The sequence below is a fragment of the Leptopilina heterotoma genome, unplaced genomic scaffold (genome assembly GCF_015476425.1).
Source record: "Leptopilina heterotoma isolate Lh14 unplaced genomic scaffold, ASM1547642v1 Lhet_187, whole genome shotgun sequence".
Lineage (NCBI taxonomy): Eukaryota > Metazoa > Arthropoda > Insecta > Hymenoptera > Figitidae > Leptopilina > Leptopilina heterotoma.
This window is the reverse complement of record NW_025110906.1, coordinates 1,295,337-1,321,754: the sequence shown is the minus strand read 5'-3', so window position 1 is coordinate 1,321,754 and position 26,418 is coordinate 1,295,337. Positions and strand designations below refer to the sequence as shown.

At 24.2% G+C, this 26,418-nt stretch overlaps 2 protein-coding genes and 1 long non-coding RNA gene across 4 annotated transcripts; 2 read left to right on the top strand and 1 right to left on the bottom strand.

Moving 5' to 3' along the window:
- The first annotated feature begins 875 nt into the window (after nt 1-875).
- On the top strand, nt 876-8,723 carry LOC122500473 (lipopolysaccharide-induced tumor necrosis factor-alpha factor-like). 2 transcript variants are annotated; one of them, XM_043609412.1, is made up of 5 exons: nt 877-1,392; nt 1,675-1,940; nt 3,318-3,499; nt 3,984-4,248; nt 6,752-8,723. In XM_043609412.1, the coding sequence occupies exons 3-5, from the start codon at nt 3,328-3,330 to the stop codon at nt 6,852-6,854; spliced, it is 540 nt and encodes a 179-aa protein (XP_043465347.1). In that variant the 5' UTR covers nt 877-1,392; nt 1,675-1,940; nt 3,318-3,327; the 3' UTR covers nt 6,855-8,723. The 2 variants fall into 2 exon arrangements, with proteins under 2 accessions (XP_043465348.1, XP_043465347.1); XM_043609413.1 differs by lacking the exon at nt 1,675-1,940 and having other exon boundaries at nt 876-1,392.
- Nucleotides 8,724-10,084: 1,361 nt separating this feature from the next.
- Nucleotides 10,085-22,898, bottom strand: LOC122500471 (acetylcholine receptor subunit alpha-like 2). Its single transcript, XM_043609411.1, has 8 exons — nt 22,417-22,898; nt 21,869-22,103; nt 21,676-21,720; nt 21,397-21,506; nt 19,504-19,684; nt 18,423-19,119; nt 11,318-11,529; nt 10,085-11,038 (listed from the first exon to the last, which is right to left on the bottom strand). Exons 2-8 carry the CDS (start codon nt 22,049-22,051, stop codon nt 10,823-10,825), a joined length of 1,644 nt encoding a protein of 547 aa, XP_043465346.1. The 5' UTR covers nt 22,052-22,103; nt 22,417-22,898; the 3' UTR covers nt 10,085-10,822.
- Nucleotides 19,614-26,136, top strand: LOC122500472. Its single transcript, XR_006301481.1, has 3 exons — nt 19,614-19,699; nt 23,989-24,135; nt 25,710-26,136. It is a non-coding gene; the product is annotated as an uncharacterized LOC122500472 (long non-coding RNA).
- Nucleotides 26,137-26,418: the final 282 nt, after the last annotated feature.

Genomic DNA, 26,418 nt, shown 5'->3' with positions numbered 1-26,418 from the left:
CTAGTTGAAGATAATTAACATTTTTATCGGAACGGAAATTATTTGAAAGAGAAGGTTGGTGACACTGTGTCCTGCACATGCGCAATATTCTCAATTTGGGTGCTTTTGTAACGAGCGACGTTTATCTCGCTCTACTGATAATCGATAAATCGAATCTCGATATATCGATGAGATTTCTTTTAATTAATTTAAATATAAATTAATAATTTTAAGTAAAATGTTAATTCTAAATCGTGAGAGATGGCACAGCTTTTTAGATTTCGAATTATAAAACGAATCGTCTTTCAATTTATTAAATAGAATAAATATTGGAAAATATATACACAATAACCTTTTTATCTGCTCCGAGAATTAACTCGTAAAATAAGCTATTATATTTCCCTAAAGTCTTCTTGGTATTTCCACTTAGGAATACTTCATATAAACAAAATCTAAATAAGTATCGAATATCTTTTCCTTTGACAAAGAAGTTTTGAAATACGCATTAATTCGGCAAAATGCGTTTCATTCCTTTATTCATAACTAATGTTAATAATTTGTTAATAATATGTGTAATCATATTCATAAATATTAATTAATGTTTAAACTATTAAGTCTAAATAAACTATAAAACTTATTAGTGTATAAAATACAATAATTGTTATTAATTAATGAAATAGAATAAGACAGTATGTAATATATTTGATTTGTAATGTCTGATAAATGTATGACTTTTAGAAACAATGAGTATGACTGTATGAGTGTAAAATGTACAGTTGATGAGAAGAGAAGTGTATAGAAATGTACAGTGAATTGGTGATGAACGTACGTCACTCAGGACTTGCGCAGTGAACAATATTATGTACTTAGAGCGGAGTCGCAGATCTCCTCTCGTCGTTCTTTAGTATTAAGACTAATCTCGAACCGAAAGGTTGCATTTTGTAAAGTTGACTTTTATAATAAACTAAAAGGGTTTCCTCACGAAGCAAGTAGAACTAATAATTGATTAATATAAATATTAATCATTAATTGGTTCCTCCTATTCGTAAGAGTTTTTCCCTCCGTTTTAACGGAATTACTTCTGTATTTATTTGAAATTTCCCGGTCCCTTTTCAGGGATATTACTAAGAATGAATCCGCGAATCAAATACGAGTGAATTTGCACAGTACCCATAGTACCGCTCGTAACACTTTATTAATAAGCGCGGCTGGCGCGGCTTTGCATTTAATTAGTGATTTGTGTTTATTAATCCCATTAGTTTTAGACATTAAATTATACGACGATGGAATTTTAGAGCTTAATAAGGCCTATTCATTCGCATTTAATAATTTTATTATCATTCGCTTCACAAGTGCGGGTGTGTTTTCAACGAATCAACGATTGTCGCACAAATATTTTGGTACGAGAAAAAGGTAAACACAAAACATATTTTTTCCACTTTTTGCAATTTTTTTTTCTCGAAATTTACATTATTTTGTATAAATCTTATCAAAGAATCTGAAGGATCAAAGTAGCATTTGTCAATTGGCAATCATTTAGTTAGGTTAGGATTCCCGAGGTCAAGATTCTTCCCGCAGTCAAACGTCCATGTTTTTTTTTCGGCTCTGACATGCAGTAGCAGGCAGAAGCATTATAACTTTCACGGATAAAAGTAAATGTAGTTTGTATTTATTCGAGTGCGTCATATTTTATAGAGTTTCCGATGACGATATGAGTGGTTTACTACCAATTTTTGCATCAGTGGATCAGTATTTCTATCAGCTGAAACATTATATGAGACAACAAGAGATATACAGATTTCATCTTAACTTAGTGAAGGAATTTATCTAGTGTGACGATAAACAAATGACTAGAAGATTGTGATTAGAATTTTAATCAACAACTATTTCTTCGTATTGAGAAAATCCTGCAATATTGTTAAAATCTTTCAACCTGAAAGGTTAAGTTCAATAGTTAAAGGGTATGTAAAAATCATAGAGTTTTGTAATATTGCATGCTTTATAAGTTGTTTATTCTTTAATTAATACAGTTCGAATAATTGTTTCTGATAATGTTCTGTTTTTCTTATCTTGCAATATAAAATCAAATAATCAAGTAACTTGAAATTTTTATAACTTTAATCTATTTTACAATTTTATAATTGAAATTGATATCAATAACTAGAATACAATTTCTTGCTTTATGAAAAGTACATTCATTTTTATTGAGGAAATTTTCGGAATAATAAATATATTTGAAATTAAGCTTCTTTTTTACAATTGTTTACAATTGAATGTTGATTAGAAAAAATCTTATGCAAGTGCAATAAAATAATTACGATTCTTTTAATATTGTTGCTTACTTTGCAAATACTGTTTAAATTATTCACGTAAATAGATTTTTTTTTATCTCGGTGTGAATAATTGGTATTTTAAAATTTATTATTTACTCATATGGCAGATGTCAAATAGAGTATTTCAATTTGAAAAAGAACGCAAAAGCGTAATAATAAATTACTATTGCGAATAATAATTGCAATCCCTGACCGAAATGCTGACAAAGAGTGAAAACATTCTGACTTAACTTCCGTTAAAACTTTCTATTCGTTCTATAATACTTTATTATTCATTTTTACTGTTGCGATGAAGCGTTCATAGAAGAATTTATTGTTTTTATAATTTGTTCCATTCTTTTCGTGTTAATATTTTACAAATCTTCGTAATATTGAATCTATGGAATGTTTCATATCAAGTTATGTAATTTTTTTCCACTCTTTTTCTTTTCCTTGTTTATAAAAACTTTTTCTTTCCATTTGTTTTCTCTCTTGACAAATTAATATTTTAATTTATTTAGCATTCTCGTTGAAATTATTTTTTGCTATTTATAGGCATCGATTCTTTGGAAAAGAAATACGAAGATTGCTCCCCCACGATGGAATTTTGAATTTAAAATAGTGTTACTAAAAATAGAAATTAAAATGAAATCGAAGTTCATGAACGCGAGGGGGGATTTTTTTCAGAAACAAATCTTTTTTGAAAATACTATTGAAATTAATTTATTAATTTAATTAATTAAAAAACTATTTAGTGTTAATTGAATTGTTTACTAATTGATTTTATTACTAAATTATTTTCTCTTCGATGAAATTTACTTTTTCATCTTATTATTTATTTTTTCTTCGCAAAAAAAATATTGATTGAAATTTTCCGTTCGTAATTATTTATATTTACTTTCAAGTATTGTGAAATTAAGTTTCTGGAATTTTCAAGATCGTAAAAGTTGAAATAATTAGAGATATTGGATTGAATTTAATTATCTAAATGAATATTGAAATATTTATGAATCGTTATTTTCGCAGGTGAAAAGAAATGGAAAAAATTCAAGAAATGCCTCAACCAGGTCCTACAGCTCCTACAGCACCTTTGCCAACAGCTCCACCTTCTTACGAAGAAGCTGTTGCTCAATCTGGATATGTTGCAAATTTACCCAATAATCCTCCATATCCAGCGGCTGGATCTCAAATGCCCATGCCAACTCCATGTATGTTCATTTCATTTAATTTACTGCTACTATACTATACTAATTATGTAAACTTTCCTTATTTTTTTCAGTTCAATTTTATTCATTCATTCCATTTTTTTAGGGTTTGTTTTTTTTATTTAAGATGCTTATAATGAAATAATTAATTATCTAACTTTTAGCGAAAACAAATTATTATTCAATATGATAATAAATTCGCATTGAAAATAATTAATATTTTTGGTAAACATTTTTTTTTATGTTTAATATTTTGAATCTATTTAATTATCTATTTATTTTTTTATTTTATTTATTATTTAATAACAATTTTTAATAAAATAAAAACTAATTTATCTTTTCAGAGGCCGAATATTAAATTAATTTATTTTTTGTTGCTTGGTTTGGTATTTATTGATATTGGAAATAACTTTTTTCTGTTTAAATTTTCCTTTGTTTTTTTTTTTTTTTGAAAAATTATATGTAACATTTTTGTTTTTATTTGTAGTTGTACCGCAAGGAACATCAGCACCAATAACAGTTCCACCATCTCAAAGTAATGCACCATATTCCCAGCAATTTGGAGCACAGCAAACATTTTCACCACCTCCACCTCAAGAAGTGCGAATAGTTCATCAGCATGTTGCGGTCTCATTAGGACCAAATGCCGTTAAAATGAGATGTCCAACTTGTCATGTTGATATTAAGACAACGACAGTTTCAGATCATCAACCCAGTGCACATATCTGTTGCTTTATTCTCTGTCTTCTTGGGTGAGTTCTCTATGTATTAGTCACACTTTGTATCTAATTTATTGAACGTCACATTATCATTTCAACATTCATATCTTTGCATGCTTTTTTCTACTAGTTAAATGCAAAACTAAAACTTGATTGTATTCCTGATGTTTTGCACGTACATACAAGTATTTTAGTTCTGCTTTTGTTATTTAAAACAGAATTTTATTTTCAAATGTTCTGAAATTTGAAATTTTTTTTCAAATTTTATGAAAAACTGATTGAAATGAAAAATTGCAGGGATCACAGTTCGTCTCCTTTTTTTATTCCCTTAAATTAATATAATTCTCTAAAATACCTAAGATCAAACATTTTCTCCCCTTTTCCGATTGTTTTTAAGAAAAACTTTAAAAAATGATCATTTTTTTGTAAGTTAAAAAAAATTTACTTATGCTAGAAGAAACATTTTTATTCTCCTAAAGTTTTAAACGTTCAAATGAAAGAAATATTTTTGAAAATTATTGTACATAAAGAAAAATAATTAAAATTAAACAGTTACGTAGTTAAAAATCAATTTGTAGAATACTAAATAATTTTTTTTTATAAAAAAAATACAAATTAAAAAAAGTACAAAATATCGTCTTTTATTTGAGCGTTTGAAAAACCTTGGGAAAATACAATTTTTCGTTTTTGCAAACTTTTTTTTTTTTTGAATTTAAAGATCTTTTTATATTATTTCTCAGAGTTTCTTAAATTAGACATTTTTTCATACAAGGCAACAAATATATAGTAACTTTTAATATTTATGAACTAAAACCCAAACTGTTTGGAATTTCTGCCAATTGGACTATTATCAAAATAAATTTTAATAAATTCGAAGTATATTTTTCTAATTTTCAATAAAATTTACTACCGTTATTATAAAATTGACTCTGAATATTAAGATTTTTAATATAGCAAAACTAAATAAATTTAATAAATAAATAAAAAAATTTACTATTTTCAATATTAATTTTTGTATAAAAATTTTTCAAAGTTTGCTCGAACATAGTGAAATTAGCCTTTGAAAAATCTATTTTTAGAATAAATGTTACTATTTCAAATTAGTACATTTTTCTAATTTTTATAAAAAATTGTCTTCGTCAATAGTAAAAGTTATTCTGGAAATAACAATTTTTAACACAGTAAATTTTACTATTTTTAAAGAAAATTTTGTCAAGTTCGAAGTAAATTTAATTCATTTTTTGTTTATTTTTTACTAATATTTATTTAAATCTTACTTCAGATATTATAAAATTTATGTACTTTGAAAATAACGATTTTTAATAGCAAACTTTTCGCACTGTTAATTTTTGAATAAAAATTTTGTACATTTTTTTTCAACGCAGTACGATTTGTTATTAAAAATTAGAATTCCCAAAATAAATTTCACTACATCGGAAGTAAATTTTTCTGATTTTTATAAAGAAATTTTCTTTAGAAATAGTAAAAGTTATTCTGAAAATAAAAATTTATAATAAATTTTACAATCTCCAAAATAAATTGTATACGCTGTAATACAATAATTTTTTTCCTAAATTGCAAATTTTTCTTTTTTTGAACTGAATCTCTTTTTTGAAAATAAAAATCCTCTTTTTTCCCTAATTTTAAATAAAAAAATCACTGTGATCCCTGAAATTGTAATCAAAGGCTGATTGAAAGTTTACTTATTGCAACTTTCAAACTTTGAGAAATATAATTTTAATTCATTTGCTTTGCTTTTCCTGCAAATCATAAATCTTCCTTGTATTTTTCTTTTTTGGGAAAAAATTAATTTTATCCCTTTTGTTGGAAATTCAACTAATGAAAATTATTACTGTCTTTATTTGAGACAATGTTATTTGATTTTATAATACATGAAAGTGTATTAATACGAAAACTAACAGCTTAATCATAATCAAAGATATTTATTGCTAATTTATTCTAAATCGATTCATAATATTTTTTTCAAGTTTGTTTTTGTTATCCTCCGAGGTTAATTATTCTTTGTTTTCGAACCTCCAAGAAAAAGAAGAAACCAGGTCAGATAATTTAAAATTTCATTGCGAATTTTTTCGATTTTTTCTCTCTCCTCATATTGTGTTCTATTTTTTGTTCCAATTGTCCATTTAATTTCTCAGTGTGGTTTTCGTTTAATTTTCTTATTCTCACTTTTAACTGCTGTAAAAAATGCAATATTCTCGAATGTGCAGGAATTTATTTTCTCTTCTCTAGATGCTTTACTTTTTCTTTTTTTTTTAAATTAATTTTACCTATTTCCTTTTTTAATTTGTATTTTTGCTTCCTCATAGGTAAAGTATTTTTATTTTAAATCCTTTTTATATTTTAATTGCTTCTTTGTGTTTAAATTCATTCGCTTGTCTTTTGATGGTTTATTAATTGTTTTTTTGCTTCGTATTCGTTTTGTACTATTTCTTCGTTACTTTGTGTGTGGACACGACGACGGCTTAGATTAAGAATTAATTAGATATGGATTTTATCGATTAATTTCTACTTTCAGATGTTGCCTCTGTTCTTGTCTGCCATACTGCATGAGCGCCTTTCTGAGCGTACATCACTTTTGTCCCAACTGTAAAACCTACATTGGAACATGGAAGGGTTGATTTTCTTAGGAATCTTATTTATGCTGAAATAATAATTATATATCTATAATACTAAATATGGATAGAGAATCTATAAGATGGTCAAACTTTAAATGTATTTGTTATCTATTGACTCACGATCTTTATAGATTTTATATAAAGCTACCGACGAGTAAATAGGCAAAATTATAGAAATTATAAGTAGGAATGTTTATATACATATTATGTAGTTATAGTTTGAATGAGAATATTTGAGATTCGAGAGGTGTCGATCATTTTTGGTTTCGAAGTTGTTTTCTCTCCATATTCATATTTGGTTGTGAAAGGCATTTTAATTTTTATTCGTTTTTTCTACTAGAGTAGAAATTTTTTATAGTTTTTTTATAGTTAACAGTTACCAGTGATTTTTTAAATATTTTTAAAATTAGTTTTTAAATCAACTTCCAATGATATTGACGCCAGTACTTTTTTTATATTTTCTTGTGAATTTCACGAGACTTCGATTTTTCTTCCTATCGAATATTTTATATTTTTATCAAATATTATTTTTAATTAATTAAATTGATTTTATTCTTATTGGATTCTTATTGAAAATAAGTTTTTAATATCAAAACAAAAATCGACACGAGTGCATGTCATTTGTGAGTGAAAATTTGATGAGATTACTGAACAGTACTCTTGACAGTGAGATTTTTAAAATTGCGTGTAAATAAAGAATTCACATTTAGAAATGGATTTGTGTTCCATTTCGTGATACGAATTCTTTATGCGAATCCTTTTGTATTAAAAGAAATTTACTGTTTCATTTAAAGCGAAAATCAATGCATTTTTTAATCAAAACACAAAAAAAAGGAATATTGTGACAATTATAATTTCTTTTTTTGCAATTTTCTTTCCATTTATCTTTTATATAAGGATTCAGTTTTAGAATTATACAATTTTGAAGAAAACCGTTTTTTTAAAAGTATTTACAATTAGAATAAAAATGCTATAATTATAGACCTGCCAAGTAATCGTAGATTGTAACAGAGAAAAAGACAATGATGTATTTAGTCATGCTTGAAAAACTTTTTTCGAATCTCAAAAAAGAAAAGTTGAGTACATTTTCTGAATATCGCATTGTGATGTCTTAGCTGCTTTCAATATAATAATAATATGCATTTTTGAAGAGTAAAAAAAATGTCTCTAGAAGAAGAGATTTGTCAAGTAATAAATATTGTGTAGTCAGATACAAGTACCTTTTTAAAAATTTGGATAAATTAGATTATAAAAGAGAAATATTATTCGATTCGAATGGAGTTTAAAAAGCTATAATTTTAATAAGCAAGAAAATTGATTGAACAATTTCATTATGTCAAATTGCGAGAATTTTCGTACAAGCAGAAACAAGCATTGACAGCAAACAAACTTTTTCTTTATGTTATTTTGTCAAAAATTTATTGACAATTACTACTGCGTATTGAACAAATGTTTGCAAAGAACTTGTTTGCACAAAAAATAAGGTTCATGATGAGCAATATTTTTAAACATGCACAATCAAGTTACCTCATATTTCGTGTTGAGAAACTTAAAGGAATTAATGACTTTCATTTAATATTAATTTTTACATTTTTATTTTTTATATCTTTTTTAAAAGTTTGCCAAGGATGTTCCTAAAGTTCAGAACGTTCAAACGAATGAAATTTATTTCTTTCTTCTTCAAATTAAAATTTTGTGTCAAGTATAAAAAAAAATCTGTTCGTCAAGTTCACAACTTTCATTATCAACGATTTAGAAGAAAAAAAATATTTTTCTAAATTAAATTTATATAATTACAATTTTTATAAAAAGTTTTGTTTTTTAATTATTAATTTACATAAGAAAAAATTTGTGAACAAAAAAATTTACTGCTTTTAACAGGAAAAATATTTCTTTTTCTTTTAATTGTTGATTATAAACGTTGTGAACTTTATCTACTTAAACAAATTTGTTTATTTGAAATTTTAAAGCCTAACAGTTATAACATTTTAAAATAGTAAATTTAAATTTTTGATTGTAACCAGTAATTTACGAAAATATTTTTATGAAAAAATATTTCGTTCCTTTGAACGTTCAAAAACTGTGGATCATTGCCAGGGAAAAAAACTTCTGTTTGATTAAAAATCACCTGCAACAGTTTGGGGCGAAAGATTATGTTAGAAATTAGAAGCATTGAAAAGACATTAAAAAAATATTTTTTTAAATTGATTTTTCCAATTGAAAAATAATTTTTTACTAGAAAATTATTTGAATATTATTTACTCAGTAAGTTTCCTTTTCGTTTTTCTAAGTTTAAAATTTACCGAATTGTCTAGATAATTTTACCATTATAATAATAGTTAAAAAAATAATTTATTAAAAGAGTTATAATTAAAAAATATTATCAATAGGTAGGAGCTTTATTTAAAAAAAATATGAAATCAAAACATGAGAGAAATATTAATTATTAAAATTGAATAAAATAGTTTATAAAAATTAGAACCTTCTTGAGTAAATAATATCCGTTTATTTTTTTTTACGAAAAGAAAATTAAATAGTAAAAATATGACTATATTGTATAAGAAAAATATAACGAATAGAAAATAAAATAAATGAAAAAGTTATAAAATTAAAGAGGAAATTAAAGTAAAAGAGTAATTAAATAATATATGATTACAAAGGAATATTATAATAGATAATAGAGAAAAATAAAAGAGAGAAAAATGAAAGGGAGAAAAATAATCTTCATCACTGAAAAATCAAATTGTAAATTTTCGTTACATTTTTTTTTAAATTTTCATAATTAATTTTAAACGCTGACAGGTGACGAGCAAACAGAAAATATGTAACATATTCCTAGAAGAATAAGTTGTTTATAGAATTGTTTTTACTTTTCTTAAAGAGGAGAAATAATTTTAAACATTTTATTGAAAGAACCATTATATATATTTTTTTTCATAAGAAAATTTACGTTTTATACACAATAATTTAAAATGACCTATATATTTGTTTTTTGGTTTTCTGTCGACTGTGCCTGAAGATATGCGATTACTGTAAAGAAAATCATTCCAAGGTACAGATTATACAGATATATATTATATTGTATAGATATAAAGAAATGTTAGGTTTTTAGCCAGTCAGCCATAAATATGCTTCCCATAGAATTGTTAATGTTAACAATATCTATAAGTGATAAAAATATGTGAAATGCAGTCAAGAGTTGAGAGAACTGTGAGAGAGAATTATCTCCGATATTTTTTTTTTTTTTTTTTATTTTATTTTTGGAGTGCAATCGCCTAAAATGTCATGAATTTTAAGGAAGTGTATAATATATAATTTACCATAATATTATGGTACATTACTTATTTTAATATATCTCTGTATGTATTTCTATCATTATATATATAGATTAATTCATCAGTCTCAAAAGTACCGAATGTTGTGCGGTATCTTTTTGATTAAAACGTTTATTTACTTTGTGATGTAACTTTTATCAACGTCATATTCAATAAACGTATATTTCCATTTTTATTAAAAGGAGAAAGCTTTTTGGAATATTATTTCTGAAAACCTTTCAACTCTTTAAAAACTAGTTTTTTTTCTTCCATTTAGCTAATTAACTGTTGAGTGTTTTTTTTTTATTTTGGAAAAAGAATTTTACTACTTGACTATTATTATTATTACCTCGTTATTGTCACTCAGAGCAGCTTGTAAAAAATTGACTGCCTATTTATTTTCAATATAAATCGCTAAAATTCGATCAGATTTGATATATGTCTCGATTAACGCTGAAAAGTTGATTCTTGTATAATTTGATAGTGGATTCTAGAAAGCGACTTTAGACAAGACTTTTAGAATTTCGGATTTTTTGTTTCATAGAAAGAAAAGAAGAAATTTTGTGATGAATTCGCTAATTTTGACTTTTGGTATGAAAGTTTTCTTTAAAAAAAAAGAAAAAAGATTTAAAAATGAGGAAAAAATGAAATTGAGAATTAACGAGGTAATTGTGCCAGTTTTTCTAACATTTTCCCTGGAAATAGCTGTTGTTGAGCAATAGATGAATATTCCATATCAATAGGTTCAGTGTTGTCGTAAAGAGCTGGTGCTTCGGCGAGAATTGCAACTGTTCCCAAGAGAGAACAAATTGTGAAAATGTAGAGAAATAGTCGATCCATTACCATTGCCACAAATCCCCAATCCTGATCTTCCTGTAAAAATATAAATAAGCAAGAAATTAAAATTTAATTTCAAGTTATTATATTTATTATAATAATATTAATAATTATTAATATTAATATTATATTAATATTAATTTAATGAAAATTAATCATAACAATTCCTTAACATTTTCGAATATTTAAATTCCAATTAATATTAAATACTATTCATTAGTTTTAGCTAAGGAAAAGCAGATTTTTTTTTATGATTGAACTAAAAATAATTAAATATTTAAAATTTGTTAATTTTACTGTTTTATTTGAACTTACAGCATTGAATTCGTCTTGTCTTTGAATATGATGCTGGATAAACATGACATTATGAAGAGCCTTCTCCAATTCAAAGGGATATTTTTTTCGTGGTGTCACGTCGCTCATCGATTCATCTAAACCTGACATCACTGTTGGAAGACCATTGTAACCAGCTAAGGTACCAACTAGAAATCTGTTGTGCACCGTTGTTGTGTGCAATCCATTACAACCTGGCGTAAAAATATTTTTCGTTTAGTTAGAAAAATTATTTTTGGATTTATATTAACTAATCGAAAATTTATCAATGAGGTAAGGGAATCCAAATTTTTTTTACTTATATTTTAAGTATCAATTTTAATTCTAGTAATTGGTTTTCATAAAACAAAATTTGGTTTTTTTATAAAACAAAACAATTTTTTAAGTTTTCAGTAAATTTTTTAATTTTCTAAAAGGATTTTTTGAAAAATTAAATTAAAAGAACGATATTTTAAAAATTCAGGGTTTTGAGAATTAATATTCTTTTATTCAATTTTTTTCATTTAAAAAATTATCCTCAACGAAGAATTGACTTAATTTATTCTTAATAAAAACAAAAATTCTTTAATTTTTTAAAATGAATGTTTAAGAAATAAATTTTTTAGCTTTTAAAGAATACTTAAATTTTAAATTTCAAAAATAATTTTTATTACATTAAATTAAAAAATGTTATTTTAAAAATTGAGGGCTTAATTTTCGAAAAACAATTTTATATTCAATTTTAAAAATTTTAAAAAGTATTCTTGACGAAAGAATTTATTTAATTTATTCTTGACAACAGTAAAAAAATCAATTCTTTGAACTAAATATTTTACACGAAACAATAAATTTTTGAGCTTTTAATGAGAAATTTCATTTTAATTTTGGAAATGTTCTTTTTAATTTAATTTTAATATCTTTTTAAAAATAATTTAATTTTTAAGCTTCTAATAAATAATTTAATTTTGATTGATTTAAAAAATTCTAATATTTAATTATTTTAATTTGTAAAAAATTATCATTAACGAAGAATTTATTTAATTTTTCTTGACAATAGCAAAAAATACAATAATTTTTTGAATTAAATATTTAAGACAAAACAATTTTTAAGTTTTAAAGGAATGAATATCAATTTTCGAAAATGTTTATTTGATTAAATTAAATTAGAATTGAAAATTAATATTTTATTAATTATTTAGAAACTTGAGGGCCTAATTTAGAAAAAATTCTGATATTTAATTATTTAATTTAAAAAATTGTCCTTAAGGAAGAATTTATATAATTTATTTTCGACAAAAATAAAAAAAATTATTCTTCATTATTAAAATTAATTATTTAAAATTAATTTCTAGGAATTTTTCTATTTTTTAAATCTACTTTTTTATTTGTTTATATATTTTTAAAATTATTTTTAATTTTTAATCATTTATTTTTTAACACTAGCTTTGCGTTTTATTTATTTCATTATTTTTTCTCTCTGAAATTCTTTTTCCTTCTTTTTTTTGTCCATAAGAATAAATTTAATTTTCTAAATTTTGCTTATTTCAACTTATTAAATTTCAAATTCTTTTGAATTTCGCGGCAAACTTTGACTAATGTTGGACACTGTTGCGCGCATGCGCAAGATTGTAGTTATTGATTTGACTAGTTTATCGATGGCATCGAGTGATGATTGTGTGCTGTTGAATTTCAAGTTTTAATCCATCATAATCTGATGTAAAAGTAGTTTAACTTGTTTCAAAAGTTAGATAATCGTATGCAGCACATGGTTTTTTAGTAAGCCATGACAATATTTTGTGCGAAAATTGTAAGATGACCACGTAAGCATAAAATTTGTCGCCATTTCATTTTGTTAGGTTAGGTTAATCATTTTACTACTTTTTCTAAATTTTCAGCTATTTTATGAATAATTATCAAAGTACTCGATTATTTCGTTGTTTTTTAATCAATATTTCATTGTTTGGCACATTTTTTGTTATAAGAACAAAAAATTTTTGGTAAAAAATATTTGCGTCGCAATGTCTGCGCTGCCGCGCATGCGCAGTATTAAATTGGCTCCAAAGAAGCAGATAATTGTCGCGCTTTTTAGTCTGGGTGTTTTCGACGTTGACACTCTGAGCGCTCTGAAAGTACGAAACGTGGTTGGTTGGGCTAGGGGAATTCTGAATGTTGATTGGCTGAACTTCAAAATTCATAGTTTTATGCTCTGGTTTCCACACTCTGTATCGCTCGGACCTTTGATACCGAGCGATACAGAGTGTGGAAACCAGAGCATAAAACTATGAATTTTGAAGTTCAGCCAATCAACATTCAGAATTCCCCTAGCCCAACCAACCACGTTTCGTACTTTCAGAGCGCTCAGAGTGTCAACGTCGAAAACACCCTCTGTTTTAGTCATTTCCGATTTTCCTTGTCATAAACAATACATTGCATAATGTTGTTCAATTCTTTAAGTTAATATCGACAATCGTGTTTCAAAAGACCAACAATCATAATTACTACAAAGTTCTTATTTATTTTATGAAAAAAATGTAAGTGGACCAATGTCGTAAATATCTTGGCAAAACTTTACTTGTACCAATATAGGTTAGGTTTGCCAATTCGACAAAATTTTGTTTTATTTTCATGAAATATTTCTCACTGATGTATTTTTAAACTTCTTTTTATAAAAGTTCCTTATTTTTAATGTGAATTCAAAACAAAATTTCTACATTTTACAAAATATTTGGAAATTTCCAAAATGCAGCTTTAAATTTCTGTCATGTTTAAAATTCGCATGATTAATATAAAAGTTGTAATGTAAAAAATTAAAAAAATATAATCGAATAAGCAAGGTTGATACAGATCAGGGAAGAAATTCAATTGTGTTTAAAATTTTTTTGAAATTCTCGTCAAAATTTCAATTATTTTTAAAAATAATAAAATTCTTCTCCAAAAAATTCAATTATTTTCATAAATAATATTTTTTACTGAGATTTAATTATTTTCTTAAATAATAAAACTTATCATAGAATGGCAATTATTTTTAATACAATTTTAATCGAACTCCTCGAAAAATGTAATTATTCTTGGAAATTTTATTAAAATTCGTCGAGAAAATTCAATTATTTATAAATTTGTTGATAAAATTGTTCTTTTCTAAATATTTAATTGAAGACTTTCCAAATAATCGAAATTTCGCAAAATGGATTAGAAAATTCTTAAGGAATTATTATATATAATAATCGTCGTGATTCCAGATTTCCGGATCTCTGTCCACACTTGAAGTTAGTTATAGTTATTCTTTTGTTTTTTATACGTTTTGATAGAAAATAGAAATATACATAAACATATACATATATTATAATAATCGTAAGTTTCCTTTCCGTTAGCAAATTATCTGCATTCATTTGTTTGTTTTGAAAATTTAATTTTGTGGGTTAAGTATTGGCATTTTTTATATATTTTTTAATGTCAAACTTTTTAATGTGGAAAATACTTTACTTATTAAATTGTCTCGACTCTTTGGTAAAAAATCTAAAATTATCAAAAATTCGAAAAAATTCAAAAATCCGATTTTCTTAAAATTCAACATTTTTTCTTCTCTTTTATGGGATTTAGCTTCATTATTTTTGTGCTTTTGGAAAATACTTTACTTATTTAATAGTCTCGACTCTTTGGTAAAAAATCTAAAATTATCAAAAATTCGAAAAAATTCAAAAATCCGATTTTCTTAAAATTCAACATTTTTTCTTTTTTTTTATGGAATTTAGCTTCATTATTTTTGTGCTTTTGGAAAATACTTTACTTATTAAATTGTCTCGACTCTTTGGTAAAAAATCTAAAATTATCGAAAATTATCAAAAATTCAAAAATCCGAATTTCTTAAAATTCAACATTTTTTCTTCTCTTTTATGGGATTTAACTTCATTATTTTTGTGCTTTTAGAAAATACTTTACTTATTTAATAGTCTCGACTCTTTGGTAAAAAATCTAAAATTATCAAAAATTCGAAAAAATTCAAAAATCCGATTTTCTTAAAATTCAACATTTTTTCTTCTCTTTTATGGGATTTAGCTTCATTATTTTTGTGCTTTTGAAAAATACTTTACTTATTTAATAGTCTCGACTCTTTGGTAAAAAATCTAAAATTATCAAAAATTCGAAAAAATTCAAAAATCCGATTTTCTTAAAATTCAACATTTTTTCTTCTCTTTTATGGGATTTAGCTTCATTATTTTTGTGCTTTTGAAAAATACTTTACTTATTAAATTGTCTCGACTCTTTGGTAAAAAATCTAAAATTATCGAAAATTATCAAAAATTCAAAAATCCGAATTTCTTAAAATTCAACATTTTTTCTTCTCTTTTATGGGATTTAGCTTCATTATTTTTGTGCTTTTAGAAAATACTTTACTTATTTAATAGTCTCGAATCTTTGGTAAAAAATCTAAAATTATCAAAAATTCGAAAAAATTCAAAAATCCGATTTTCTTAAAATTCAACATTTTTTCCTCTCTTTTATGGTATTTAGCTTCATTATTTTTGTGCTCTTGGAAAATACTTTACTTATTTAATAGTCTCGACTCTTTGGTAAAAAATCTAAAATTATCAAAAATTCGAAAAAATTCAAAAATCCGATTTTCTTAAAATTCAACATTTTTTCTTTTTTTTTTATGGGATTTAGCTTTATTATTTTTGTGCTTTTGGAAAATACTTTACTTATTAAATTGTCTCGACTCTTTGGAAAAAAATAAAAAATTATTAAAAATTATCAAAAATTTGAAAAATTGAATTTCTTAAAATTCAACATTTTTTTTTTTTTTTTATACCATTTAGCTTTATTATTATTTGAATTTTTATTCAAGAGAAAAAATGGAAAACTGAAAAAATTTAGAAACTTTTAAAAATTCCAGGCTTTTTCCATGATTTCCCTGATTTCCAGAAGCCTTTTAAAAATTCCATACTATTTCCATGATTTCCAGATTCTGTAGGAACCCTGCTTTTGTCTGACTTTCTTCTAAATTATCGAATTCAGTGATTTTTGGGGTGAATTTGGTTAAGTTGTAAAATGATTAATTTCTATTTGAATTCGTTTTTTTTTAATGTAGAAAATCTGATGTTAATTTAATTCTTTTTTCGTTATGCACGGCAAAAAATATTTAGCTGGATGAACTACAGATTTCACTTTAGTAGCGAAATTATTTAGTACTTCAATTAATACTTTCGTTATTCTAGAGAAACTTATCGCTATTTCAAGAAAAACTTTTGTCAGTGTGTAATAATTATTATTTCTTTAAAAAGTATTTAATTTAAAATGGCTTTATAAAATAAGCCATGCAAAAGATGACCCAGATACTAATTGTAATTGTTCTAGCCATAGTTTAAGTCTAGTAATGTAAATTCTATTTAAATTGAGACCATTGAGTGAAATTATTTGAATTTTAGTTAGTTAAATCTCTTTGTTAGGTTATAATAATTATTTCTTTGAAATTTTTTAAATTGTTTAAAATAAGCAGCCCCATACAACATTCCCGCGCGCTTGCGCGCGGATAGTTTGGCTAGTTTTTGCAAAAATTATTAAAAATAATTGATAATTAATATTAAATTCATTTGAAGAATTTTAATAAAATTTTTGAAAATAATTACATTTTTTGAAGAATTTACTTAAAATTATATGTATTACAAAAAATTAAAATCCTGTGAAGAATTTTATTGTTTATGAAAATAATTGAATTCTTGCAACGATTTTTATTAAATTCTTTTTAAATAATTAAAATCCTGTAAAGAATTTTATTATTTATGAAAGTAATTGAATTCTTGCAACGAATTTTATTATCTTTTTTTAAAAAAATAATTGAATTCTCGCAAACATTTTTTGTAAATAATTACATTTTTCGAGGAATTTATTTAAAATTATATTAGAAATAATTTAAATCCTGTATGAAAAATGTTATTTTTCATGAAAATAATTGAATTCTTGCAAAATTTTTTTGAAAATAATTACATTTTTCTAGGAATTTATTTAAAATTGTATTAAAAATAATTGAAATCCTATATGAAAAATGTTTTTCTCCAACACTTGCTCTGAAAGGAGTACTTTTCTTGGCAGAAAAGTGTGGCGAAAGTAGAACTTTTCTCAACTGCTCTGAAGAGCGTGGCGAAAGTAAAATTTGGCGTGGCGAAAGTAATGTAATTGAATTTTTGCAAAAAATGTTTGAAAATAATTACATTTTACAAGGAATTTATTTAAAATTATATTAAAAATAATTTAAATCCTATGAAAAATGTTATTATTTATGAAAATAATTAAATTCTTGCAACAAATTTTAGTACATTTTTTTAAATAATTGAATTCCTGCGACAAATTTTATTACTTGTAAAAATGATTGAATTCATGCGACGAATTTCAATAAATTTTTTTAAATAATTTAATATTTTTTTTAATTTATGGAAATTTAAATTATTATAAAACATGAAGATATCAATCACTCCGTGTCGAACACCCGGAGTGATCGTTATCTTCGTTTCATAATAATATTCATATAAGTTGTTGAATTTCATAAAGGTTTGAATTTGAATTTTTTTGGAAATATTAATTTCTATAGAAAAATAATGAATTAATAATTATTTTAAAAAACTATTGATTTTGAATAATTTTATGATTAATGAAATTCGTAAATAAGTGCAATAGCACATTTTTTTAGAATCTAATTATTTTTAAAGTGAATTAGAATAATTCTTTAGGGTCAGGGAAAAAGACAAAATTTTGTCTGGAAATCACACTGAAAAAAAAATTCGACAGAATGTGATTTTTACTCAGGCAATTTTTGCCCAAGAACAAAAGCAATACACTCAAAGCAATTGTTTTTTTTTAAAAAAAGCAATTTTTGCCTTTTTTAAAGGCAAACATTTTAACAAAGGCAATTTTTACCGTTTTTAAAGGCAAAAATTGCTTTTTTCTAAAGAAATAATTGCTTTGCGTATATTGCTTTTGTTCTTAGGCAAAAGTTGCCTGAGTAAAAAGCACATTCTGTCAAATTAAATATTTTTTTCAGTGCAGGGAAAAACAAAATCAATTTTTTGTGGGAACCTTGATAAGGTAACAGTAATTATGTATTTATAGTTACCTCCAATTCCTGCATGTCGAGCAGAATCCGGTGAGGATATAATAGATGACGATTGAACAGCAGCCGAGACTGCATCCTTAAATTTATCTTTTTTACTTCCAGAACGACGTCCGTAAATTTTGTGCGCTGCGAGGTCGTTGAGAAGATCATCGGGTACTCTCATTAGCAGTAACTTGGGCAATCGACGTATAAAAATTCTCCTCACCCAAGGAGCCATTTTATGAGTACTTGGTTTACGATAGTGTACATTCAAAATAATAATAGTGATGACCACGGAAAATCCCACAAGAATCATAGTGAAGAGAAGATATTTTCCGAGTAAAGGCAGTGCGAGAGATGTGGAGGGAATGATTTCGGAAATCAATAAGAAAAACATTGTTTGCGAAAGAAGAATGTTGATGCAGAGTGCGATTTTTTCTCCCGAATCCGCTGGAAGATAGAAGGCAAGCACCGAAAGGTAAGAGATGCTGACACAGGGAATAATTAGATTCACTGTGTAAAATAGAGTTTTTCTTCGGAGAGTAATGTTGAAAAAGATATCAGGATAGGGCTCAAGACAGCAGGAATAATATTTTTCATGTCGTTCTGCTGGCACATTGAGAATATCCCATTCAACACTTGGATAATATTCGCGCAAGTCAATTCCAACATCCACTTTGTCATCGCCCTCTTGTGAATCTTTGTGCTTCAAGTCTATCTGTTTTTGACAAATTAAATTACTTCAATATTCCTGTTTATGAAGGATAAATTTTTTTCATTTATTTATATTCTTTGTCATAAATCTATGTTTTTTATTCATTATCTCTATTTTTTCGAAGTAAACTAGAAATTTTCTATTTTACTCAAAAGTTATGATAACATTTTTAAAATGGAATTTAATTCTTCTATTTTTGAATTAATAATTTCTATTATTACTGCAATAATTGTATAATAATATTCAAACTATTATTAATATTATTTTATCAATAAATAATTAATAATCCTTCTAGAAATTAATTATTAATAAAGAATTAATAATCAATAAATGGAGGAATTATTACTTAAGTTACATTTTATAATTGCAGTTAAAGGATTTGCTTACTTGAAAGCCGTCATAAGTCCAGGATCCAAATTTCATGAAGCAAATTTGCTGGTCGAAGGGAAAATATCTGACGTCGATTTCACAAGAGGATTTGAAAATAGCTGGCGGCGTCCAAACTACTTTTCCGGTATGATGAAGGACAGCTTTTGTCATTGTCGTAATTCCGTATTCACCATCCGCACTAAAAAAAAATTCGGTATGTAAATTTTCATATATTTTTTAAAATTAGAATTTTACTGAACAATATTTAACAATTTTATTAACAATACTTTCAATGAATTTCAAAAAGTTTATAATCAACGATTCATAAGAAAAAACTTTTTTTTTCCATCAACATTTTTAGATATTTTCTCTTGGAAAATTTTTAATAAAGTTTTTTGATCAACTATTTTAAATGAAAAAATTTGTTAGTAGAAAAATTTTATTGTTTTCTAGGTAAAAGATTTTTTTTTCAATATTGTTGATTATAAACGTTGTAAACTTCACTGATGTTGAAACAGTTATGTACTCGTTATTTTAATATAATCAGAGTTGTCACAGGTAAAAAAAAAAATTAGTGAATTTTGGGAAATCAGGGAAAAATTAGGAATATTAAAAAGATTTTTAATTCTTCTTTTTCTTTTTGTTTGCCTCATAAACACTAAAATCATGACGAATTTTAATAAGAAAAGCTAAATTTTTTCTATTTCTAACAATAATTGAACTTTACATAAAATGAAATTGAATTTATTTAAAATAATTTAATTCTTAAAGAACTATCATAAAATGTTACTTATAAAATATTTAGGGAATAAATTTCCTTAAAAATTCCCAAAAATAATTCAATTTCAAAAGAGTTGATTTTACAATTTTGATAAATTATTGAATTTTAAATTGAAATCTTAGAAAATTTTGAATTTTAAATAATTTTAATTAAAATTTTTCAAATACTTGATTATTTTTTAAATGTTTTCCAAACATTTTTTTAAAAAATTCAATTATTTTGAAAATATTTTACTAAAATTCAAATATTTGAGAAGTTTTAAATTGAATATAATTAAAAAGTCTATTATTTTTCAGAACTTATTTTAACTTTTGAATAAATGGGACATTTTAGTGCCGGTTTGTAGAGTAAATAAATATTTAAACAAAATATTTTTAAAAAAAGATTTTAAGAATTTTTTGTTGTAATTAAAAGAAAGAAAAGTTATAGTTGCATTTTTTATTAAAATTAAAATTTTTGTATTTAAATAATTGAATTCTAGAAGAATTTTCAAAATTAATAAAAATAATTGGTAATTGATTCAGAAAAGAGTTTTTTAAAAATTCTAGAATATTATTAAATATTAAAAGAGTTGTAGAAGAAATTTTTATAATTAATTCAATTTCGAAAGATTTAGATTAAAATGTTTTTAAAATTTGAATTTTGAATATTTTTATTAAAAAATTCAAAAAAGATTTTAGATTTTTAATAAATTTTAATTCAAAGTTTTTTTTTGAAATATAAATTGAATTTTATAATTAACATTTAATTCGAAAATTTTTGAATAATAGAAAATATTTTAAAATTGAACTGAATCTGACTGGTTTACAGTTGTAATTTTAAGCAATAATTAAATTTTAAAAGATTTAGTACTGAAGTTATTTAACATTTTAATTCCTGAGGAAAAATCAATAACAATAAGTATTTAAATAATAATTTTACAAAACTTATTGAAATTTTGAATAATTTAGTTTAGAAAGTCTGAGAAGGTGAAAATTTTGAAAATAATTGAGTTTTAGTAAAAAATTCTAGAAGAAATTCTAGAAAATAATTATAGTCAAAATTCGTTCTGAAAACCAGGTAAAATTCTGGAAAAACAAAATCAAATTTTTGTTGTAACCTTGTAAATACTGTAAATAAGACATACGTACTTATTGTAAAGAACAATATCTGGTAACCATATATGTTCGCTAGGAACGTATAATTCTGTCATCCCCCCATATTCTGAGGGATCCCATTGAAATTTATGGTCCTGCCATTCCTAGAATAATTCAATAAATTTTCTTCATTTTAATTTAATTCAATTTGACAAAATTAACATTTTTTAATGAATTATATTGAAATTAATCTTATTAATTTATTAAAATTTGTCAATATTTGATTCATTAGTGAATGAAATTTTTTAATTTTGCAAATGATTAAAAACTTACGTGTTCTAACCAAACGTTGGTAGTCAATATCTGATCCTTAAGATTCTGAAATTTATATATTATTTTATTTAGTTATTTCTTGATTGGAATATTTGGGAATATTTCTTGCTCTTTGAAATATATTCAGTAATTTACTATTTTTATGAACTTTTTTATTTGTTGTTTTATTTTATTGTAGGTAAAATTTACTCACCAGATCTATAAGTTGGGATAGTCGTAAACCAAGTTTGACGACAATGGTGTCTGTATTATTTAAAACGGGTCTAATTAGTCGATTATAGTTTGACAGTAAATCATCGTACAACCTCTTCGCATCGGGATTTGCTAGGGAGAAACCTATCGCGAGAATTAGGATAAATTGTTTCAACATCTTCATTTTCCTTTGTCTCTCGAATTTTGCGAACTAAATCGCTACTTTCATCAGCATCCTGCGAAAAGTAAATATTTAATAATTCATTCAATTTTGATGATGTTAGTTTACTTGTTAATTCGTCATCAGATTATAAATTCTTTATTTCAACTCAAAAGTCTGTAATTTTTAGTTTAGGTACAAATTCTTCATGAAAAAATCGAATTCAATCTCTTGTAAATAAGAAATAGAATTCGTAATTTTTTATCTTATTTTACGTATAAAGAACTTGTATTTATTACAAGAAAAATTTTGAGATTTATTTTTTTTTGAGAATTTTCTATACTTAATATCTAAAATTTCGGAAAAGAAACGTATTTAAAAGAAATTACCTTTAAAAGAATTCATCGGAATGGATAAGATAAACAATCCTGTGTGGTTCTGTTTTTCCTCGCATGGATCATCAGTCCTGTATTTTCCTCAACGTAGAAAATTTCATTCTGAATGAGCAAGGATTTTCCTTTGACTTTATTATTTTTTGACTTTATTCGAATGTTAGGTTAATGAAACTTGAAAAACATTCGCACATTTCTTTCGCGATTTGAAAGAAACACTTTAAATAATTGATCTTGTTTTTATATCGTTGATTGGTTGATCTCCAGACTACATTTCACTTTCTTTTTATTTGATTTTTCTTTCGAAAACAATTGCAAAAAGTTTATTTTTTGCATCTAGTTGGAATCTGTTCCATTGAGTGCAATAATATACACACAGTTTATCAAAAATTCCTGGGAAAAATCAGTGGAAAAGAAAAGAGATTGCTTGCGGCCGGTGGACCACTACCCATCGGATGAGACTTCATGTGTGGGGTAGTTTTTCGAGATCAATAAGCGAATACGCGTGCGTGAACCTTATTCGTATAAATTTCAAGGGAGGAATCACCTCAAGGCGCGCAGAATCCAATTTTGGATGAATTTGACAAAAAAAAGAGAAAGGAAAAAAATGGGCATTTTTTGTTTTTATTTTATTTCTCTTGGATGAAATTATTCTCTCTTTCTTTTCAACTATTTTAGCTCCTGGCGTTGCTTTGCGAATATTTTTCGAAAATTTTATTTCTTTTTTTATACTAAGGGTTCAAGAATCACGATCTCGTAAAGTTTGAGAGCTTTAGATAAAGAAGTAAATTTTAGATTTCATTTAGATTTAATTTGTTTCAGTTTTATCTTGTATCCAAGTTTATTTAACTTTAATTATTCTGTTTTACTCGTTTAGTTTGGTCTTTTATTTTAATGTCTCTTCTTCTTCCTCTTTTTATTCTGTTTTAATGAAGGAAAAATAAAATTCAATTTTCCTTCTGTCAGTTTTGGTAGATCAAATCTTAAAATGATCTAATGATTCTTTAAATTTAGTCTACTTGTAAATGCGACCTTAATATTGCTATTTATGTAATGTTTCTATTTATTCCTTATTGCTCATTATCGATAAATTGTATTCTGCGGTTGAATTAAAAGAGGTAGAGGTATTTTTGAATTACTTTGTGACTGTTGGATATACTTTACTGAACTTTACCCTTTACTATTTTGTACTGCAATTAAAGCGTTTGAAAATATAAACATTTTTTCAGTTGTGAAATTTAATTATAAATTAAAATCTTTCAATTATAAATAAATAAATGTTTAAAATAAAAAAGCTACTAGAATTATATACAACAAGGACTGTATTATTAAAAATAATCTTTAATATTTAATTTAAAAATCATGTTTTCATTTTTAAATTATAATTAGAAATTAGAATAAATTTGTTATCGTTTTGTTTAATCTTTAATTAAACACCTTTTAATATCTAATTCCTGATATTTAATAGAATATGTATCAATAATAACAAAAATAGGAAAGGAAATAAATAATTGTTACTGTATGTAATTAATTACACAATTAAATTTAAAAATATATTTTTTATTTCAGGATTTCAAGCCCGATGTTAGTTATGAGAATTGAATCAAAATCCTCTTCATAACATCTTCAAAGAAATTACTCACATTCATCTTGATTTATAATGTGTAACGAATGGCATTTGAGACGTAATTGAAGTTTTAGAAAAAATGAGTTCAGGTAAAATTATTTAATAGTAATATTAATTTTTGATATTCTCAGGTTTCGCACTCATCTACTGAAACCTACTATTTACTGCTTTTTTATGTTATGCTACTATTTAGGTACTTTTTTAGATTTCATCCACTAAAAGCGACTATTTCTGTTTTTTTTTAGAACTTCCACTACTTTAAATTTGCTAATACTAGAAATCAAAAACCTATTCTCAAAAATTATAATCAAATTCTTTAAAACGATTCAATTATTTCCAAAGAATTTTCAAAATTCAATTATTTTCAATATCTAGTATTTTCATAAAATTTCGCAAAAGAATTCAATTATTTAAAAAGCAATTGATAAAATTCATCTAAAATTCAATTATTTTCATAAATAATAAAATTTTTACAGGAATTCAATTAATTTAGAATAGCATTTTCAAAAAAATTTTTATACAATTCTTCACCATAATTCAATTACTTTCACTAATAATAACATATTTCATGGAAATTAAATTTTTTTAAAAAATTTTTGATATAATTCTCAGCAAGAATTCGATTATTTTCATAAATAATGAAACTCATTGAAGAATTTCAATTATTTTTATAAACTATTTTAAATTAATTAATCGGAAAATTTAATTATTTTCACAAATAAAGTTTTCCCCAAGAATTCAATTATTTAAACTAAAATTTCCATAATATTTATTATATTTCGAAAGAATTCAATTGTTCACATAAATAACAAAATTATTCCCAAAAATTTAATTACTTTGAGGCATTTTAATAAAATTTTTTGTAAAATTCAATTATGTTAATAAATAAAGTTTTCCGCAAGAATTCAATGATTTAAAATAAAATTTTCATAATATTTATTGCATTTCGAAAAAATTAATTATTTAAAACAATGTTTATAAAATTCTTGTGAAGAATTCAATTATTTTCCAAAATAACAAAATTTTTCACAAAAATTGAATCGAATTTTTTCTTTTTAAACATGTTAATAAATTTCTCAATAATTCAATTATTTTCATAAATAATAAAATTATTTTCAGGAATTCAATTATTTTTGAAAATTTTAATAAAATTCTTCCCAAGAATTAAATCATTTATATAAATAATTCTTGGAAAGAATTCAATTATGTCGATAAATAACAAAATTATTGCCGAAAATTCAATTATTTTGAGGTATTTTAGTACAATTCTTTGCAAAATTCAATTATTTTCTGAAATAACAATATTCATCACAATTCAATTATTTTTAAAAGTAATAAATATCTTCTTGTAAATTCAAATATTTTTAAAAATTCTAATAAAGTCGTTCGCAAGAATTCAATTATTTTCATCATAAATAATAAAATGCTTTTTCAGAATTCAATTATTTTCAATAAAATCTAACATATTACAAGATTATAATTTTTTTTAGAGTAAAAGAAACATTTATTTCATAATGACAATTTTTTAAACGATATTCCAAGTTTTCTTTAAAAATATAGAAAAAAAATTTGCTGATAACTTCAATTTATTTATAATTAATAAGCGTTTTGTTAATAAACATTTTTTGTAGTTTCATTGATTTTTTGATTTTTTTTTAAACAGAGCTCCAATTTTAACAGAAGACCTGGATAAAGAGCAATCAAAAGAAGTGGTGCAATATTGTCGACTACGAAAATGTTAAGTGCAAGTTTAAGACATTTTAAATACTCTTCTATTTTTATTTACTTCTCTAAATTTTTAAAATTTCCTGATTAAATGTTTCTATCATCACCAATACTATCGAAGATTATATTTTATTTTCCTTTTTAATTTCATTTTTCGCCCTTTAGTTTAGGAGCTTCTTTCTTTAAATTTTTTCGTTTAACCCTTTTCAAGTTAAACTTTTATTTTGAATTTTCTAATTTTTTTTTTATTTTATGTGTAGGTTATATGGCAGTCCGGACATCATTTGCACAAACATCTGAAGGAGGAACATAGTTTAATCTGGTACTGGTGATGGATTCATCGCAGATCGTTGTATAGTAACAAAGTGGAACTGAAGTAAACGATGAGTCTATCTATATATTTATATTTTATTTGAATTTTATTATTTTTCTTTCCTTGTATAAAAGAATTTTTGCCGGAATTTAATACGAAGTCAATTTATTATTAATTTAATATAAAAATTGACATTTGAATCTTTCTGATATTTTTTAAACTTATTTTATTATTTTCGATTGTCTTTAATATACAATTTTAATAATTTTTAATATAAAAATTAACAAATTAAATTTTTCGAACATTCTTTAAACTTATTTTGTTATTATTTTCG